Raw genomic sequence first — 20,504 nt, 5'->3', positions numbered from 1 at the left:
TGGTTCATTATTGATCATGTTTTAGCAGATAAGAGATCAAAAATTCCCACAACGTCTGCACTGACTTCCTCACTGTAATTGAAACGCTTGTTCAAAACTAGAACTCAGCATAGTTTATGCAGTATTGCTGTTTTTTCTGGTCACTGGTCATTGTTGAAGAAAGGTTGTCTTTGTAAGCCATCTGGCCTTCCTGTATGGGCCTGTAGTGCCATCATAACTCTTGTAATAAAATATATTCTTCTGGAGCAGAATGTGGCCTTACCTCCAATAAACATTATCTCCCTTGTGCCACTTACTTAAGTGTCATTCAGGGACGTAGAAGCAGTAACAGTGAACCAAAATATGCATTCTCTGGAAGTGAGAGAAATTAATTATATGCTTAGGTGCAAATTTAGGTGTCTGCAAACCCCTCAGTTTTCTCAGATCTGTGGTGATTCAGAGAGGCACTAAATGCATGTGGGCAACAGTCAGTTTGGTTCTTACTCTGTTTACATAGATGGCTATTGCTGTTGTCCTTTGCTCAACTCATCTACAGCAGCCTCAGGAGTAGAGTGGTCTCCTGTAGGTCTTGTGCCAGCTCTGTTCAGATGTCTCCGATATCCTGGGAAATCTAAAAGGGCATCAGAAACCTGTAATTAGGTGTGTGTCTTGCTCCTTTTCTTTCAGATAATTGACATCATACACCTGGTTTTTACATCTATGCTTAGGAATTTAATTCCAAGACTGCTGCATTTTTATGATATCTGCATTTCCAGGCTTTCAAGAAGAATTCATAATATGATCATGTTGCTTACACCTTCTTCTGAGGGAGTCAAAGACGGAAGGGGCAGGTAGAAAGTGAGCAAGAGGGAGCTGGCTCCATTTCTGAGTATGCAGGATAGGATGCTGGTGTGAGGCAGAGATACTCGGGTTCCAGTTTCTAGTGTGGTTGGTTTAATCTGCTAGCTGCACAGTAGACACGTAGGCAACCATGGCAATGGAGACTATAACCCAAGTTTGTCATCCTTGCTGAAAGATCTAGCTATCAGGCTGACCCTAGGATTTGCCTTGTGACCGCAGGACCTCTGCATTCCTAAATGCATACTGGTCCAGCATAAAGAGAGGGAGGGAGTTTGCTCTCTTGTTGTTCCGTCTCTCTCCTGTTCCCTCTGTGTGTGTGTCCTTTGCAGAGTATGTCTAGAGGTAAGGGAGCCCTGCAGAGAAATGGGTGCTCTGGCCTTGAGGAGAGAATTGAACCCACCTTCCCCTTCTTTTTGTGTACTTTAACTGCTAGGCTTCTGAGCAAAACCAGACAGGTTGTCACTTGTCCCCCTTTTGCTGTCTATTGAAGACCCTGGGGGGACTCTAAGGTCTGCACACACTTGGCACTAGATCCTCCAGCTGTGACCTTCACCTTCCAATTAGGGCTTGTGTTTAGTGTGCATGTGATCACTTGAGACAGTCTCAGGTACTTGAGCCAAGTAGCTGCTCTTGGTTGCACTGTCCTTGTTAAATCATTTTATTCTGCATGTCAGTCCCCAGATGGATTTTATATATCACAGGCATCCTCTCAAGGGAAATTGGTACAGCTTTTCTCATGCAGAGAAGTTGCAGCTGTGTAGATCCAGAACCTGTAGAACTCTGAGACTAGATGCTAGTAACCACGTCAAGCAGGTGGCCTGCCAACTGAACTTTGTCTGCTTAATAAAATTGTGTGGCACAAAAGCGCTTTTACAATCTGCTTTCTCTCATTTAGTGAAATATTCATTTATATTCATAGAAACAACTTCTAAACACATGAACAAACAAGGATAAACCAAAGCAAATGTTGCTTTTCTGATTGCCCAGCTAGTGAGAAATGAGAGTTCAGAAGAGTGGAGACCATCCAGATTCCCTTCTTTTTTTATCTGACTGTGGTGAAATGATGACATTTGGGTGTCAGCATTAATATTGCACTCTTGATCTTTTCACTATTTTTAATGGGGAGTAAAAGGTTGGGAGAAATACCACAGTGACTGTGAACTGGAATTATTTCAGATGAAGAACTAGAGAGACAAAGGAGGGATGGAAAGCAAGAAAGAATGGAAGAGAGGATGAAGAGAAGCAATGCTTCTACATATAATAGTCAGGCTGTCAATGGGAAATACATTTTCTCACTTCCTGATTTTGAATTTGACATAGAAACGTGAACATGTTAATGCAAAGTTTAATTAATATGTAAGTGTCATCATGATTTCTCTGTTCTTCATGTCTGTAAGCAGTCTATTGTACATGAAAGTTGTGGAATCTGGAATTTTAGATCTTAGTTATACCTTCCATCTTCCCCATGGTCTTAATCTGAGATGTACCCTCCACTATTTCTTTTAGTAGTCTCTTTTATTATTGAATTAGCAGATCTCCTTTGCATATTCAGCATCTGGCTCTTCATATGTTGATGACCTATGAAAATTAATAAACTTTATGCATTTTTATATTAAAATATGAGAACAAATTTAGAGTCAAGAGAGACAATAATAGATGAAACACATTCTGAAATTTGAAATCTGAGTGGGAGAATGACATTTAATGTAAGAAAAGCAAGTTTGTAAATGACCTTAAAATAAGATAATGATTCCTCTTGCTTTAGTTCTAGACAGCCGTCTCTGTCAGAGAAGAAGATACCTGAGCCTTCACCTTTAGCAAAGAGGAAAGCCTATGAGAAAACAATGGAAAAGGCAAAGGCAAAAGAACAAAAATTGTAAGATTCTTTTAAATTTGTTTTCTCTGAAATAATTTAAACCTTGGGTATATTTTATTGAAAAATAAATCTGTATTTTTCTATTTCTTTAATTTTAGGACAGTTCTTATTGTTGGCAGTGAAATTATTCACTGTTCAACTTCTGTGTGTGGCCTTTTTTTCCCAGAGTATTTTTCTGTACAAAATAACGCAGGAGCAGAGCCCCGAGAAAATAACATTTGGAGCATTTGCAAATGACTTTTTTTTTTTTTTCTCCATAATGAAAATCATCAATTTTTCTAAGAAACTGCAGTTTTATAAGAATTTCTTCATTTTACATATGTGTGTTTTCTGCTTGGAGCTTTCACTGTTGGCACAACGTTCAAAGTTTATATGCTACCTTGCACTCTGCAGCAGTTTGTAGTCTTAAGTTTGTTACCTTCTCTGGGAAACAGCTGTAGCTAGCATTATAATTTTATTTATTCGCTTAGGAAAAGAGCATCTAACATTTGAGGCATGTTGCATTTAACTTCTCTAACCATTCATAACCTGTTAAAGAAGATGTTCTTTTTTTCTTGTAGCTCAGATTCTGGAGCCCCAGAGGCTAGTCTGTCACCTCCTACTTCCCCACCAAGCCGGCCCCGTAATGAAATGAATGTTTTTAGTCGTCTTACTGTTTCTCAGGGAAACACAGCAGTTCAGCGGGATAAGTAAGTCACAGAGGGAAGCCTCAGCCCCCAACCAGGAAATGTGCTCAAGTTATCAGTGTAGTATCTGTTAGATATTTTCCCCTTCTCCTGCAAGACAAGAGGAGACATTTCTCGTGTTTTCTTGTAGTTTTCAAATAAAATATTTTAAACTTTCATGGAACCATTGTAAAAATTCAAGAAAAGCAATTTCCTGCTGAACCTTGTTTCCTGTTTTCTAGGCTATGTGTAGTTTTAAACACAAAATAGAAAAGAACAGTAGAATTTTTAGATGAATGTGTATTTGTTTGCATGTTTACACTTGAAAGTAGGATTTAGCTGACAATTTAGGAAATAGTGCTTTTGACAGTTGTTCGGTTACTCCAGCATTTCTCCGAGTGCTGTCACAACAGAATGGGATGCTGAAATGGCTAGAACACAGTTGTTTAGAGATTATCCAAATTATTGAACAGACTGACTTTAGGAGGTGATCTGGAGGAGCAGATGATATTCATACCTTGTTTAGAAGAAGTAGAGCTCCGTTTCCTCTCGTGTTAGGCATCTGTTAGGAACCTTACTCTAAATTGCAGTGGACTTGAGCAAAATCTTTGCAGGTTTCAGTACTGGTACTAGTGCCATGCAACGCTTATGAACTGCAACGCAAACTTAGAATAAACCTTTAGTTTTGGCTGTAGCAAGACAAGAAACAGCTCTTGTCTGTTTACACTAATATTTTTTTGTAAAACTTTATTTTTTTTTCAGTGGTCTACAGAGTCACCACATACCAAGCAGTAGCTTGCAAGGCTTTCAGTAGTTTAGCTATGCTTGTAACTTCTTTATCTTAGCTATGTTACCTTTATCTTATTGCTAACTCCCACTAACCCTTTTCATTTTCGCTGGACTGTCTTTGAAGTCAAATTGAAACTGCTGAATCTGTTTGATTTGAGTTGAAAATGAAGGACATCTTAAGGCATACTGTAAATGTTCATGTCTGGGGGGTGGATTTTTCTTGTGTGTTTTCTTGGTTTTTATTTTGAAACATTTTTGTAAATGAGAGGTGAAGGATTTTGAACTTAGGATCGTTTGCAAATTGCTGTTCTTTTTTTGGTGGGCTATCAATACATTTAATATTTATATTTTTATGCTTAACATTTTACATGTTTCTTCTACACTTAACAAGCATTAATGTTCAGAAATTTTTTTTTCCTTTTGACATTTTCAACAAGCACTATGTTACAGAGGTTAAATTATGCATCCCTCTTCTTTTACTTTGTTGCTTTTACTTCTTTAAGAAAATGTTGGGGAAATGGCTCAGCTGGTATTACTCAGCTTCTTGGGCTGAGACAGTCTACCAGTGTAACTTACTTGTTGAGAGTGCTATTTTAAGATTATTATTCCTCTCACACCCCCACCCCCCGTTATTACCAATTTAAGGTATACCCTGAGCAATGCTGCATATTGTATGTGGATTTGCATTGCTTTTCTGAATTGGCCATGCTGTTGTTTGTTCTTCTCATACGGAGGCTTTAATTTGCTGATACCTATATTCTTTCTCCTCACAATTCCACCACTGTTGATTGTAGGTCTGATGAAAGTGATTCCTCTCTGTCGGAGGTACACAGGTACTCTCTCTTTCTCTTTTCTGTTTTCTTGGCATCTCTCGCTGAAGTTATTCCAGTTCTTAGGAAATTTCATTTTGCTGCATGAATTTTCCTGATACTTGTGCATTGTATACAGTCTTTTTGCTTTTGCCAGAAGTTTAAAAACCTGAAATTTTGGTCAAGCATGTCTCTCCCTCTCTTTTTTAGGGTGTTTTTTATTGTTGTTGAGCATGTCAGGTTTTTTCTTTTTAAATGAAGTATGGTGTAAACCTTTCCTTAGACATATTCTTTCTCTCTTTGTTTTCTTTAAAAAAAGAGGAGTGGATATTTTCTTAGGTTTTAAATACTTTTCTCGTTGTTTTTCTTGTTCAGTTATATGCTTTGGTTACTAAAAACTAAATCCCAGTGTAAATAAAAATGAGTAGGTTTTTTATAATGTCTTTCTGACAGAACGCACAGTGGCTTAAGAGATGAAAGAAATGTTCGCACTCATGCTCCTAAGCTGTGCTTTAGGATTTTGCTGCTCAGTGAAAAATTAGTTTATCAAGAGAAGGTCAGTGAAAGGGCTAATAATAATGTGATGGTGGCTTTGTCTGGCCATTGTAGGAGTCATATTTTTTGTCTGTAGATTTCAGAGCACTGCACATACATAGATAAATAGCTCCAGGACATGTATTTTACATGGCTTGTCAAGGGAATTGAGTGGATGAGAACAGCATTAGGAATAACTCAGTCTAGAGGCAGCATGATCCACTGGAGAATACTACAGAGAAAACCAGATTAGTTTTGTGTGGTGTTAGAAGACAAAAGCATAGAGACCTAAGTTAATAATACTAATAAATTATTCCTGTATTCTTGAAAACATAAAAGGGTGCAGATTGAAAGGTGAATGCCTTTTCAAAATGAGGAAGTTAATGTCAAACAATTTAAGGCAATATTAATATTAGTAAAATCTATAAAAGTATTGTGGAGAAGTCGTGAATTACATGAAGGAAGATGTCCTGAGCAGTAAAAATGTGTAAAATAATAATTTCTAAAACTGTACTAGATAATTCAGCTAATTGTCACAATGATAGTATCAGGAAGAACTTTTTCCTTCCTGTAGCAAGCTTCTTGGCAATATTATGGAATTTTTACATTTTCCTAAAGCATCTGACACTTTTTTTTTTTTTTTTTTTCTGTGAGATAGGGCTATGGCTTAGTTACTTTTCTCACAATTATGTGTGTAATCCCCAGAAGAGCATGACAATGAATCTTAACTGCAAGTTGATCAGGTCACAGCCTTGTGTTGCATGTTTGTGGGCATTACTTTGAGGCTTTTCTGCACATAAATCAGTGGGGTCCATGTGTGTGTGCAGTTGTATGCATGGGATTTTAGACTGCTAAATAATTTTTATTTGGTGACAAACTGTGATTTTTTTTCAGGCTGAGTTACAGTCTTTTGGCACCACTGCAGAACTAGCTACAAATCCCCAGGAAGATTCCTCTGGGATATCTGTACTCCAACCATACTCCCTTTTAGCCATACGAGTACAAGTGTGGTGTTGGGTATGGGGTGCAGCAGAAACCTTCCTCAGGCAGTTTTCCAAGCCTGCCCGTAGAAAGCAGTTGTTGTGAAATGCTTGCTGAGTTTGTAACTGGCAGTGTACATTACATTTGCTCCATTTTTCAGACATGCTATTTAGATTAACATGTCTTTATGGAATCTGCAGTCTTAAGGCTGGTCCTAGGCATCCAGGAGCTTTAAGCACCCTGGTTCTTTAAGCATTGCACAGACTTTCCCATGTACCCAACATTCAACATCTTGTCTTTTTTCATTTGGATGGTTTTGTATGTGATTTCCTTTATCTGATAATCCAGAGTTGACATTTGTTAAAGCTAAATAGTGAAAATCCTCACATAATTTATGAAAGGCATTCAGCTGTTCTGCCCTCACAGAAAAGTAGAGTAACTTTTTTCCCTACATTTAAGTAAATTAATTTTATCTGTGTCTATTACTATGCCCAACTCACATTCTCTTCTTTTCTTTAGGGGGATAATTAACCCATTCCCTGCTTCAAAATGCATCCGATCATCCCCACTTCAGTGTATCTATACAGCTGAAGGACATACCAAGGCTGTGCTTTGTGTGGATGCAACTGATGACCTTCTCTTCACTGGATCTAAAGGTTGGGCAAGCTCCATGCATCTGTGCTGCCTACAGAGGCTACTTTGACAACTGGGGTATTGTGAAATTCTCAGTTTATGCTTAATGCTGTAAACACAGTGGGAGATTGTGAGGATCCATTTTGCAACATAAGCTGAAGAAGGATTTGCAGTAATTATCTATAGGTTTTTAATTCCAGTGAGTAATATTTGGCTGTTTATTTGTAGTAGAAAAAGTAACTTATCAAGAATAACACTAACATTTGTTGAGTGATATGATGAAACCAAACCTGGTAATGTGCACACATGATGTGCAATGCAAAGTAATAGCCTCAGACTAGTGGTAGAGGTGGGAATTAGGCACATCTCTGGCTGTGCTACCTACAGAGTTTGAACAGAATCTTCATGCCATAGTTGATTCTTTGAGTGGAGCTACGGACATTTTCTGCTTCCCCCTGTTGCCTGCCCCTTGTGAGCTTCAGAATTGTATGGCTGTTGTGGAAGAGGCTAGATTTTCAGTAGTCACTAAATTCCTTACTGGGTGGTACAGCCAGTCTATGAACTCTTCAAGCTGGGAGAAACAATGTTTTGGAAGAAAATATTTTCCTCCTGTCTTTGGTGACTTTCCATTGTAATCACTCAGTTTGGCTTGAAGATAACATAACCAGACCTCAATGGTTATTTTTCATGAATACCCTTTTTAATATTGTTCAAAAAGTGATTTTTGCATGTTCTTCTTTTTCTCTGGGCCTTTTTGTATAAGGTACTTATGGGAAAGGACTTGCTATACTTGTAGTTGTGCAGCTGAAACTGTGGCAGATTCCTTGTGATAATATGTGAATTTTTAATTTTTGTGTTGAAGTATCAAAGCTAAGGTAAACTAGAGTTGTGGCTGGGAAGGTGTTAACACCTACTGACAGGGAGACTCTGCTTTTCACTAGTTCACATAATGAATAAACTCTGAAACTTTAGGGCATCCTTTTTATCCCTACATTAATATAGAGGTTACCCCATCAGATGCAGGTATTCCACTGCTAATGTTTAGGTATGGTTTTTGTGGCTATTCTACCAGCTGGCTGTTAAAAATACCAAGACACACTCTTAGTCTTAAAAATTTTAAGCCAACATTTCAGCATTTGTCAAAGTGTATACAAATGCAAAAAAGGACATATATTTAGTTTCTGTAAATGTTGCTTAGTTGATTTGTATTGAGATTTTTAATTCAGTGGCTCTGTGGGGGAAAAAAACTTTATAAATTTTTTTAATTTTACATCTAGATTTATATTCTAAATGGTTGGGGTTTTTTGGGTTTGTTTTGTTCTGTTTTTAACATGAGTGTTTGCAGATGTTGTAAATATTTGCTCTTTCTTGTCATATGCTAGCTTCCCATACTTAAGGAAGAATTTTTCCTGTATATTTTTTTGGAGGGAAGAAGTTTGCAAAGTACATTTCTACTCAAGAGTGTAGACAGTTGTTTAATTAAATAAGGCTAAATCTTTTGGAAATTTTTGTTGAAGCAGAAAGTCTCAGCTCACTGACATCACATAACACTAATAGCCAGTGCCAATTCAGGAATGCCAATAAACTTTCAGGCACACTGTGGATATTAGGCTTTGATCTTAATAGTTGGTATTTTAAAGTGGCTGACAGTTCTTGGTATACTTACTTTCTTCAGGCTATTATAACTACTGTCTACACATGAAGCTTTCTCTTCATCCTCCCACTACTTGTCCCAGTAAAAATGTACTTCTAAAATACATGGAGTGATACAGACATGATACATCAAGGAAAGTTTCTTGTGCTTTCTATTTGTGTTGCAAAATTCTTGAAAACTTGTATGTGTTTGGGATTTTAGTCAAAAAAAGGTCACACTATTTAAATTCTTTTGGTACTGAATGAAAACTGTGATTAAAGCACTTACACTGGGATTCTGATTCTCCTAAAGCACCAAATAGTTTGGATCACTTCTCACCTTTGTAGTTTCATTGTGGCAGTCAGCCCCTCCTGAACTACGCTCTTGATGAAGAATTCTTGAATTAAAAACTGGGTTCTTCTCTTGATCTGTCATTATCCAGACTTTACAGCCTCTAAACTGTCTGTATCTTTACTTTCCTTAAGATGGAATTTTATCCTTTTAAAATGCTATGGGAGCTAATATGCACACCTTGAACACACAACATTTAATGATGAGCCTTGCTTAGTTTTGATGATGGTAGATGATGCCCATGTATATTCTTTAAGACCTGTTTAATTTAGTTGTTTTTCTGCAGTGCTTACCTGAATGGAGGGATTTGTATGTGTGCAAATGAATGCATGTACTTTTTTTTTAAATTACTGAGTTTTGGAAAAATGTGAGTTTTTTCTGTTTAGTTTTTTTATTATTCTTTTCCCCTTTTTGTTTGTCTTTATATAGATCGTACCTGTAAAGTCTGGAATCTGGTAACTGGACAAGAGATTATGTCTCTAGGGGGTCATCCAAATAATGTTGTTTCTATAAAATATTGCAACTACACTAGCCTGGTCTTCACAGTCTCAACCTCCTATATCAAGGTGTGGGACATCAGAGATTCTGCTAAGTGCATTCGGACATTGACGTAAGTATGCTAAACCTCAAATGCCAAGTCTTAATTTTAGATAAATTTTATTATATTCGATTCAGTAGTGCAGCACACTGTAATTAATGTTTTCTGGGGCTGGAAGCTTTCTTTACTTGTTCAGACTAAGTCAGTATGGGGTACTGGTTGTGTATGGAAACACAAAACAATTTGCATTCATGCCTGCAGTGTTTTATCAAATGTTCAGTATTCATAATTCGCTTATAGCCTTTTTGCTTGGGTGAATTGGTTTGTTTTTTAGCCATATGAAAAGCAGGGAGAATGTAATGTAGGGTTTGGGGTTTTTTTGGGTTTTTTTTTTTGTCCTTCCTCCCTGTACTCAGGTCTTCGGGCCAAGCGATGCCTGGTGATGTGTGTTCAGGAAGTACTAACAGAACAGTCACTATCCCAGCTGGAGAGAACCAGATCAATCAGATTGCACTAAATCCAACTGGCACATTCCTCTACGCAGCTGCTGGAAACTCAGTGAGGATGTGGGACCTGAAAAGGTACTGAACGCCAGCAGAAGAGAATGGTCTTTAGGTGGTTGCATATGCATATGAAACAAAGTCAGTGAAGTGTTTCCTGTTTATAGTAATGTCCATAACCTGGGCAAAACATGGTCAAGATATGGATCAAATAATCCCTGATGTGGTAGTTACTGAGATAATGGAGGTGCTCATGATTTCCTCATGTGTTAAGGTTATGGTGAATTGTTTCAGTAAAAATGCCTGGAAAAACACAAGGTTTTGTTTAAGACAGGCGCTACAAAACAGACTCTTGTAAAGTGACAGATACATGAATCCTGACTAGTAATTGTTGATGAGATGATGAAAGCCAATTGATGTAATATAATACAATATAAGACTGTGATAGCCACACTATAATAGCACTTTTCCAAACAGACCCTGCACAAAAAGCGCGTTCAAAATACAGAGAATATTTTGAGGGGTCTGATTTATCTTTACTTTTAATATTTTTAATTCTCATTTTACATAAATATAGACTTTTGTTTACATTTAACATAGATTTAACATTTACTGATGGATATGAGTAATAGAGCATATGTAAACCAGAGGATGAATAGTGAAGACATAGGGAAAAATAAAAAGATCCATTCTGGCACAAACTCTCCTATAGACTGTATTGGATATATGCAAAAATAACAAATCCTCATTTCTTCTCTTACTCTTGAAGATTTCAGTCTACAGGAAAGCTAACTGGTCACCAGGGTCCTGTTATGTGCCTTACTGTAGATCGAATTTGTCATGGACAAGATCTTATTGTCACTGGTTCAAAGGATCATTATATAAAGGTAAGCCATTAGTATTTACTTCTTTATTTTAACTCTTTACCTCAGCATAGGATGCAGGCTTCAGCAGAAACGACTCACATCTCCATATCTGAAATGTGATAGCCAAGTTGGAAATTATTTCATCAGTTATAGATCATGAATAATGTTCAGTCTTAATAAACGCTTATTGCTTCAGTGCTATTTTTATTTCATGATGGAACACAGATGGATGGTTGTCTGTAATTAAACTTTTTCTTAATCTCCAGTAAGGTGGACATTAGGCATATGAAGTCTTGGAGAAGTATTCATAACACCTACTCTTACGTAACATTTAGCTCTTGAGAATATCTTAAGTCAGTGCCTCTGTTTTGGAGTGTAGACCTAATTGCTTCAGCAGAGACACTCTGTGTGCTCCCCACAGAAGAGAGTCTGGGGTCTAGCCCAGGTCCTTGCTTAAGTGTTACCTGAGTTCTGAAGTGGGAAGAAGAGAGGTCAGCACATCTCAGCCAAGGTGCCCAGTCTATTTGGTGTATTCATTAGCACACAGTTTGCTCTGAGTTGTGTTCACTTCTTGGCATTGTGAGGATAGGGAATCTGTTTGTTGGGAAGGGCGGTTGTGTTTTTTTCCCTTTTCTTTTTTTGGGAAGCCTCCCATTTTTCAGGACTGTACCCAAACCACCAGATTATATGAACTATACATCATCTTCCCCATAAAGCTGACCCTCACACTGCAGAGAACATGTGATTCATGAGGCCAAAGAGAGAATGAGCAAGATACACTAGCTTGTTATGAGGGGTACCCTTCATTCTGGCCTTATACTTCTCACACACTGGAAAAAGTGTATAAACACATCTAGGAGTGGAGCAGGAGCCAGAACCCAAGTGAGCTTTCTCATTGAGCTAGGCTTTCTTCTTTTAACTGCAATTCTTGGATGCTTGGCTGTGCACTGGAGCAGCCTCGGAAGACAGCCTGGGAGGTGGGTGCATAGCTTGATGGTTTGGCCTGTGGATTTGAATCCTATCAGCAATCCCTATAGTTAGAGACCAGAGGATTCTTAGGCAGCAGGGTCACAGAGAGAGGCACTCTAATAATTACTTCTCTGCACAGTTCAGAATATTGGGTTAGTTAGGAGCTACCATCCTGGCACAGTAATGAGTGCAGAACCTCAGTGGGGACAACAGAATGTGATCATGTAATGCAAGTTTGTCATCCTACCAACTCGTGACAAGCAAGGACGTAGAAGGGCATTTGGAGAAACATAGCTGTCAACAGTCAGAGAAGTTCATCTGCCATTGCTGTGTGCTCCCTTGCTGTGGGCAGGCTATGTAAATCTTTATGAGGCTATCTGCTTCTTGACTTACACCACTAGAATATGCAGGGGTATTTTGGCCATGTGCGTGTGCTGCAGAGTAGTGGCTGTTCTGCAAGGTGACTGCCTCCAGAATTGTCAAGCCACTTAGGATAGTACAAATGTTCTGTATGTCCATGGTCAGTGTGGCAGTTCGGGAATTCTCAGTGCTTCTGCACATGGGCAGGTCCACTGTGGGTAGCAGGTCTGGTCACAGGTACTGCTTTCCCCTGCCACAGGAAACTACTCTTTTGTATACTGAGCCAAGAATATTAGTAACCTCTGTCCAAGTGCCTAATTCTTCTGGTGTATCCTTGAACTTTTTTGTTACAACTGGAACTCATGCATGTTAATTGAATGCAGTAACTTTCAAAATACCTTTAAGTCACTTAAGGTATTCTTTTACACTGCCAAGCTCTCCCTTTTTTACTGCTAAGCTTATTCATTTTAAAAGGTCAATGAAGAGCAAATAATGGAGGATGAAGTCTGACATTTGCTGGTGAAACAGAGGTAGTAGTTTAAAAAGTTTCAGCTCATCTGTTCCTCCTCAGCTCAGTCTAGCTGGGTGAGTTCTGGCTCACTACAACGCAAAATGAAGGGTTACTTAAACTGCTGCCCTAGGGACAAAGACCTGATGGGATTTATTTTGCCTTAAATTGTTAAAATGGCCTCACTTAAAGAATCAGTTTTAAAACCCCATTCTTAGAGGACAGCCATAGGAGAGAGGTGTGTCTATTCTATGGAAAGCATCAGCATGTAATGATATGTAAGCCTTGCCAAACACTTTGTCCAGAAAAATATATTAATGTCTCTTCCTGCAGCTGCCTGTGCAATTCTCATAGAATCATCATAGAATCATTGAATGGTTTGGGTTGGAAGGGACCTTAAAGATCATCTAGTTCCAGCCCCTCTGCCATGGGCGGGGAAACCTTCCACTACACCAAGTTGCTAAATTCTCCCAGTGTGAGTCACGTTTCCCATGCTCACTCATGAGCTTTATTTCTCTATATATCACCACATGGTATATATATAGGCTCTTCCTTGTGAAGATATTGTGTATTTCATAACCAAGTAGTAGCACTTCGTCCTGCAGTCTTCTCTGAAGTCAGTGCAAGAGGTAGAAGAGGAGAAAGGAGTGGTTCCGGTAGATAAATTCTGTCAACTATACATCATGATACAGTAGCCTGTAATAAGACTTCCCAAGTTTTTCCCCTGAAGTTATTTGCCGTGTGTCTTCCAAGCTAGTTAGATGGCCGATCATTGTGCTTAACATATTTGATATTTTATTTATTTATTTTAGTTGTTCGATGTGACTGAAGGGGCTCTTGGAAGTGTAACTCCTACACACAATTTTGAACCTCCTCATTATGATGGCATTGAAGCACTTGCTATTATGGGAGACAACCTTTTTAGTGGATCCAGAGATAATGGAATTAAGAAATGGGATTTGGCTCAAAAAGACCTTCTTCAGGTAATGGAAAATAATCACACGGCTAATGTGACAGTCATGCTGTAGAACTGTTTTCAGGCTGTGTAAATGTTCAGTCTCATACAATGACTATTCAGATACTGATGTTTTTAATAGGGAAGGCACAGAGCACTGACTAAGAATGAAATCGATAACGTACTTGATCTAATGTACAGTAGGAATGCAGTTGCTTTTCTTTTCAGTGTATGTAGTCTCAGAAAATTCTGGTGAAGTGGTTAGCCCTCTTAGCTCTGAGTATGTGGGTTTTGTTTGGTTTTGGTTTTTTTTTCCTTTGGAATGAAGGCAGCACTTGACAAGTTGGTAAATTTTGGACTGGAAACTCATTAATGACAAACAGTGCTTTAAATCAGTGCAGAATATTTTCCTGTGAAGAGGCTTTACAACCTACCTCACTCCAGCCAGTCTTTTTTCTAAAAAGCTTACTCCTTAGATCTCCATTCATCTTGTTATACAATGCATATGTTATGTAATGTATACAACACACACATAATAATCTGTTTGCTGTTAGAACATAAAGGGTGGAAGGGGGGATGACACCCAAAAAGGACCTCAAATCCAGGGAAACTTTGAAGTTCATTGTAATTTGTTTGACATGGAGAACTTTGATTTTTGGCTGCTTGCTATAAGCCAGTCTGTTCTTTTGGGTCTTATGAGAGGTTGTTGAGACAGTCTCAACTTAAATAATTATATCTCTGTGTGAGAAATAGAAGTCAGGAAAACAAATGCAGGAAGATACTGTTGTTTTTGCAAAGGTTTGATTAGATACCAATCTTTTAATAATTTTTGGAGAGAGGAGGGGCATGTCTTTTACGTGCATTTAATGTGCAGACTGATATGAAGGAAACAAATAGAATATTAAAGTTTTGGGACATCAGAGAATAATGGACTGGTCACCTTAAGACTATTTCTAGCTGGGCATACTTAGTATTCCATAAATATAGAAACTTTCTTGACCTTCTTTCAAAATTGTCCAATTGTGTGCCAGTTCTTTTTCAGGATACTACTAAGACTTCAGAGTTAAAATAAGGATTCAGAAATTCAGCTTCTTACAGAAAATCTTCACTTGGCCATATTGGGACATCTACCCTCATATCTGCCTGTCTAGGGAAATGTACTAAGCAGCTTGTTAGCAAAAACAGGAGGACCACAGGAGCAAGAAAGATCTTGTATTCTCACAATGACTTTATTAAAGTTGTAAGAACCATCTTCACTCTTGCATTTTAGGCTCATTAAAATATTATGCAATATGCATTTTTGCCGTTGCAATTATTTTAACATCAGAAAGAATATGGGGGCAGGGTTGAAGTAGTATGTAACAGTGGACCAGTTGTATTCCTGTTCTTATTTTCCTTTTGGTATATGTGCATTTCATAATTTCTATACTTCATATTCCCCTGTTTGGATTTGGTTTTACAAGTAGAACTTAATAAAAATTACCTCATGCTTCCTTCTTTCCTTTTATTTCTATAAAATGTGTGTTTTTCAAGGAGGTGAGACTAAAGCATTTGACAAAACAATATAAATTTTTATTTACTGTTTTTTTAGGGAATGAAGAAAAGTGCTGTTACTTTTGCTAATCATGGGGTAATTCAGGGTGAAAGGGCCCACTGGAGGTCACACAGTACAAAGCTGGCCTGCTGGTCCAAGCAAGGCCAACTCTGTAGTTAGGTCTGGTTACTCAAGGCCTTGCCTAGCTGAGTTTTCAAAATCTCCAAGGTCACAGATTGAACAGCTGCTCTGGGTGACCCGTTGCACTCCTTAAACTACTCTTGTATGAATTTCCCCCCACTCATATCCAGTCAGAATTTCTGTTGTTGCACCTTTCTTTTAGTGTGCACACTTGACTGTTTTAAATGAAGGAAAAAAAATAAACAAACCTGAAACAGAGCTGAGCTGCTTTAAAGTATAAATTTCAACAGAGGTCCTGGTTTGGCATACATGTGTTAAACAAGTTTGATCCTCTATAATTGATAAAAATCACTTAACAAACATGCTATTCAACAGAATTTGGAGATTATCTACTTTACTTGGTGTTATACATCCCAAGCCACAAAACACTGCTGTGACAAAATTAAGATTTATAAGAACCACTCCCCCTCCCAGTTTCATGAAGTGCTGCAGGACCAGACCACCAGTGTTGTGACAGCAGTGTGTACTGTAGATTAAACACCAAGATGATCCAACAAAGCTGAATGAACTCCATAATATGAGAAAGGCAGCAAAGCAAAGCAGTTCCTACCAAACTGAACTGGAGAAGAGCCATTCTTGGCCACCTTAAAAGACAGCAAGCTTGGGCTATTATTTCCCCAGTGGTGGTACCAAATGGATGTTGTTCTCAGCTGGTCTGTGCAGCATTTTCCTTTCTGAATTAGCAGTAAAATGCTAATGTTTTTCCTCAATAAAGAATTAATATATTTTTGTTAAGTGCTACATCACAAAATCAATTTATAATGTGTAATGGGAAAAGAAGAAAGGAGGAAGGCAAATATAGAAACAGTTTCCATCTCCCTGGTGTATTTTTTGAGCAGCATTTGGGATTTTCTTTTTATGTGTTTTATAGCTGTTTTACAGACAGACTTGAAACATGTACAGAGACCATAGGTTCAAATATGCATTTGAACATAGCAGATTTAGCATTATCCTAAATCAGTTTCTGTTCCATGTCAGTCAGTTGTGCATATTAGATTTTCGTCTTGTTTTGCACTACTATTTCAGAAAGAGAAGCAAACTAGCGTTATAGAAGTAGTGTCATGGAACATAGCACCCTCCTTGCTGTAAAGGAGGAAAAGCCATGGGGCTAGGATATACCTAGTATTGTGTAACAAATCTATCACAGGACAGGAATCAGGCTTAGAATCTGGGATTTTTCCATTTCTGCGCTCGTTCCTCTAGAAGTTTTTGCAGCCCTGTAAGATTTGCCTGCTTTCTCTTTTTCAGCAAGTTCCTAATGCTCACAAAGACTGGGTGTGTGCTCTTGGCCTGGTACCTGGCGCTCCAGTTCTGCTCAGTGGCTGCAGAGGAGGCACCCTCAAGCTCTGGAATGTGGATACCTTTGCACCCGTTGCGGAGATGAAGGGACATGACAGCCCTATAAATGCAATCTGCACCAACTCCAGCCACATATTCACAGCAGCAGAGTGAGTTTTTCTTCTCCATGAATCGTTCTTTTCCAGAGCTTGTGCTAGAATTCTGTCCATGCAAATGTAGTTAGGACATCTTCAGTTGTGTAAGACACTTCACAGCAAGCATGGGGAGACCTCTAAATGCTAATAATCTTCTCCAGTAGTCTCCAAAGTGGGGTGCATGCAGCCCAGGGGATGCACAACATGATCCATTGGGGCGCAGGAAGAAAATATTAGAACTTCAGTAGTACATGTATATATAATTTATAGATTAATAAATACACATAGGGGTTGGGTGCTCAAAAATATTTTAGTAGTGGGGTGCATGATCAAAAAAATTTGGAGGCTACTGATCTACAGGATTGCAGGGAAAATTTGGCAATAGTTGAGAACTTTACCAGCTTGTGTCTACAGTTGGGCTATTTACTGCTAGGATTGATTCCTGACCTGTGGGAATTTTTCTAAAAGCCATTGGTTTTTGGTGGTGGTGTTTTTGTTTGTTTGTTTTTAAGTGCTGGTGTATAGCAGAAGCTTTGCAAGCCATCCTACTGTCCTTTAAACACCTCGGTTTGAGTATTTGCATCCTCAGTAAAAGCAAGCAAATTGAGTACCTGAAACCTCAGGCAACTTGACCAAGAAAAATGCCTCATTCTGGAGAAAGTTCAGGAGACTGCAGCAGAGCCTGCTTAGTGGCATAGTCTGAGCACAAGAGCTGTGAAAGCTGTCATGTTATCTTCTAGTGCCATTCATGGACGCTTCTGGTTTTCTGAATCAAAGCAAGATTTCAAAGTTGCTTAGTTTCCATATTTGGTGGCCAATTTTTATGTATAAGCATTAATAGATAGGGGTAGAGACGTCAAAGCTTATGTCTCTATTTGCCTAAAGATCATTAATAAGTTTAGAACATACATGCACCTGAAATATATTCTTTATTACTAGTGAAAGAAGATCCCAGCCCTTTGGCACTTGTAACATTGTGGTGAATGTCTACAGAACTTAGGGTATTCCTGACAATTTACAGTGAAGTGAAGGCTCAAGTCAGAAAACCTCTATGCTGTGATAAAGCCTATCCTGACTACTGCCTCCTGGCTTTTATTGAGGGGGTTATAAGGAATACATGAATCAGTGTTTGCTAGTCACATAACTCAATCTTTATGAGAAATTCATAACTTCTCTTGCATGAGATAAATTGCTATTTAACAAGGCTAAATCTTTATTTTACTTTTTAACTATGATAATAGAGTTTTATAACGCATTCCACATGCTACTTTACTTACACATACTTTAAAATTGTGTAAATAGTCATTGTTGCCAAAAGTACAGAATTATAGCTTCCCTCTCCTGGGCTTCTGAACACCAGCTCACTGTTATATGCTTTCCAGCACCTGGCAAAGGGTTTTGGTTTGTTTTGCCTTTTTTTTTGGGGGGGGGGGGGGGGGGGGGGGGGGGGGGGGGGGAGTGTAGTGTTAGGACTTTGTATAGTCTTGTGGTTCTGTGCTTTTTTTACCTTTTCTTGTTATAGACCGACACCTCTCATGCAAACAGAGGACGTTTCAGGCCCTCTTTGGTTTAACCTGTTACAACTTTTCACACTTGAAGTAGTCTTGTCCTATTGAGTCTGTCTCTCTAATTCTGTAGTACACTGCCTGTTTCCCTGTGGTCTGCTGAGTTGCAAATAGTTACATGATGGAAGCTCTTCTCTACTTAAGCCTATTACCATTAGTTGTATTTTAAAAAATTAAGTAATAGCAGAGTAGGATTTTACTTTCCTTAGACATATAATCTTTGTACTTGCCTAGATGGTTAAAGGTAGTAGCCAGTGCTGTGATAAGGTTAGGGAAACTTAAATGTTATACATCTTAGATTACAAAGTCTCCTGGAGGTGGCCCTTGCATATCCATTAAGTTAATCTTATTTTGCCAACAATGCCTTTCTGAATAAGACAACCGAGCTTTTAAGAAAGCTTCCCCAGCCGTCCCCCCCCAGTCTGCTGCCCCCCACCCCAATTTAATTACCTAGCTCTAATACTGCTTTGTTTTGTTTTTCAGTGACCGGACTGTGAGGATCTGGAAAGCTCGAAATGTAATAGATGGACATATCTCAGATACAGGAGATGCAAGTGAAGATCTTGCCAGTAACTGAAATGAGGGGGATAAAGGAATATATTGATGAATTTGAGGTGCACTCTATGCAGTTTGCTGCACGCTTATTAGGTAAACACTGATGACTGGAATGAACTGGCAAATAAGAGTGAACTCTTCTACTAGACCTGCTGTCCTTAAAATTTGTACTGTATTTAAGAAAAAAATAACCTCTTCGTAACATGCTTGTGTCTCAGTGGTCACGTATATATGTCTATATATTATGGCTGAGTTTGTGTGCATATGTAACACTTGCAGTTTAAATTAACTGGAAATCAGTCTTCTCTAATGACCATCTCAAAATTATAACCTGAAACATATAACAGAAGTGCTCTGCTGTATTTCACTGACAAGTATGATCAGCTGTTTTGCATTTTAGGGTAGCAGGGGAATGATGATGTCCCAGTAATAAGCATTTGATTAGGACAGGCTGTTTCAAAATTCTAAAGGTCACGTACACTGTTGTCAGGAAAGTGGAGTGAATAAAAGATGGGAAGAAGCTGTTAATGACACATCTATCTGACACAGCTCTATCCTGCTAACAGTGGATGCCATATGATTTGTGTTAATTTTAGCATATAATCCTTGTTGACCAAAGTTGTGCAGCTATGTATACTCTGTGCTCAGGACTAGAACTCAAATGCTCATAAATTGGTATGTTTTATTAGTGTTTTGCCTATATTCTGTAATGACTAGGTGTTCTTAATGTCATGACGGAAATATATCTTAATCTATTTTTCTTATGGATCTGTTTCTATCATCTCACATTTTCTTTTTTAAAGCAAAATGTCTTTCCTTTTTATCTAATTTTATATGCTGCTAAATGTATTTTAAATACACTGTTTTGCAAACCTTGGCAGTTACTTTGAGAACTGAACCACGTGTATTGGAAAAAGCTATGTAAATAGATGGTTGTACAAAGACAATATCTTATCTTGTGCCTGTATGACTTTTAAAGCTCTGAGAGTGTGGATATTGAGGGAGGATGTATAATTTACTCAACTGCTCTGAATATTAATTTGTAAATTCTGCAAACTTTAAATAGATTCGATGTTTGGATATTGAGGTTTTTTTGGTTGTGTTTTTTTTTCCAGAAAGTATCAGTCTGTAAATTGTAGCTTGTGTAGGTAACACCTAAATAAAGATGTGAATGTGAACTGCTTCTCTTTGCCTTTTTCATCATACTTCCTTATAAAAAATTCACTTCCCTTGCAAAGGCCCCAAATATAAAATGCACAATTTTACACAATGCAGTAGAATAGCTTGCTGAATAATATAGCCTGCAAGTTGTTCTGCTAGCCCACATCTGTGTTCTTGTTGACCATTATCTGTGTTTTGATAGTGTTTAGAAACCCTAATGGGATTCCCTCATACTAAGTATGGTGCTG

At 38.2% G+C, this 20,504-nt stretch overlaps 1 protein-coding gene across 10 annotated transcripts in view; it reads left to right on the top strand.

Annotated features, from left to right (window-relative positions):
* KIF21A (kinesin family member 21A) overlaps positions 1-20,273 on the top strand; it is a 93,297-nt gene extending 73,024 nt beyond the window's left edge. For 5 of the 10 annotated variants that reach the window (XM_074827755.1, XM_074827748.1, XM_074827751.1 and 2 more), the window contains 10 exons: positions 2,606-2,716; positions 3,277-3,405; positions 4,965-5,003; positions 7,014-7,150; positions 9,541-9,721; positions 10,066-10,230; positions 10,919-11,036; positions 13,665-13,835; positions 16,791-16,990; positions 19,024-20,273. In XM_074827755.1, coding sequence (XP_074683856.1) covers positions 2,606-2,716; positions 3,277-3,405; positions 4,965-5,003; positions 7,014-7,150; positions 9,541-9,721; positions 10,066-10,230; positions 10,919-11,036; positions 13,665-13,835; positions 16,791-16,990; positions 19,024-19,117 — 1,345 coding nt within the window. In that variant the 3' untranslated portion in view covers positions 19,118-20,273. The remainder of the gene's footprint in view (positions 1-2,605; positions 2,717-3,276; positions 3,406-4,964; positions 5,004-7,013; positions 7,151-9,540; positions 9,722-10,065; positions 10,231-10,918; positions 11,037-13,664; positions 13,836-16,790; positions 16,991-19,023) is intronic. The other 5 variants (XM_074827753.1, XM_074827757.1, XM_074827750.1 and 2 more) reach the window with 3 other exon arrangements.
* The last annotated feature ends 231 nt before the right edge of the window (positions 20,274-20,504 follow it).

This window comes from Strix aluco, chromosome 5 (genome assembly GCF_031877795.1).
Source record: "Strix aluco isolate bStrAlu1 chromosome 5, bStrAlu1.hap1, whole genome shotgun sequence".
Classification (NCBI taxonomy): domain Eukaryota; kingdom Metazoa; phylum Chordata; class Aves; order Strigiformes; family Strigidae; genus Strix; species Strix aluco.
This window is presented reverse-complemented; position numbering and strand designations above follow the sequence as displayed.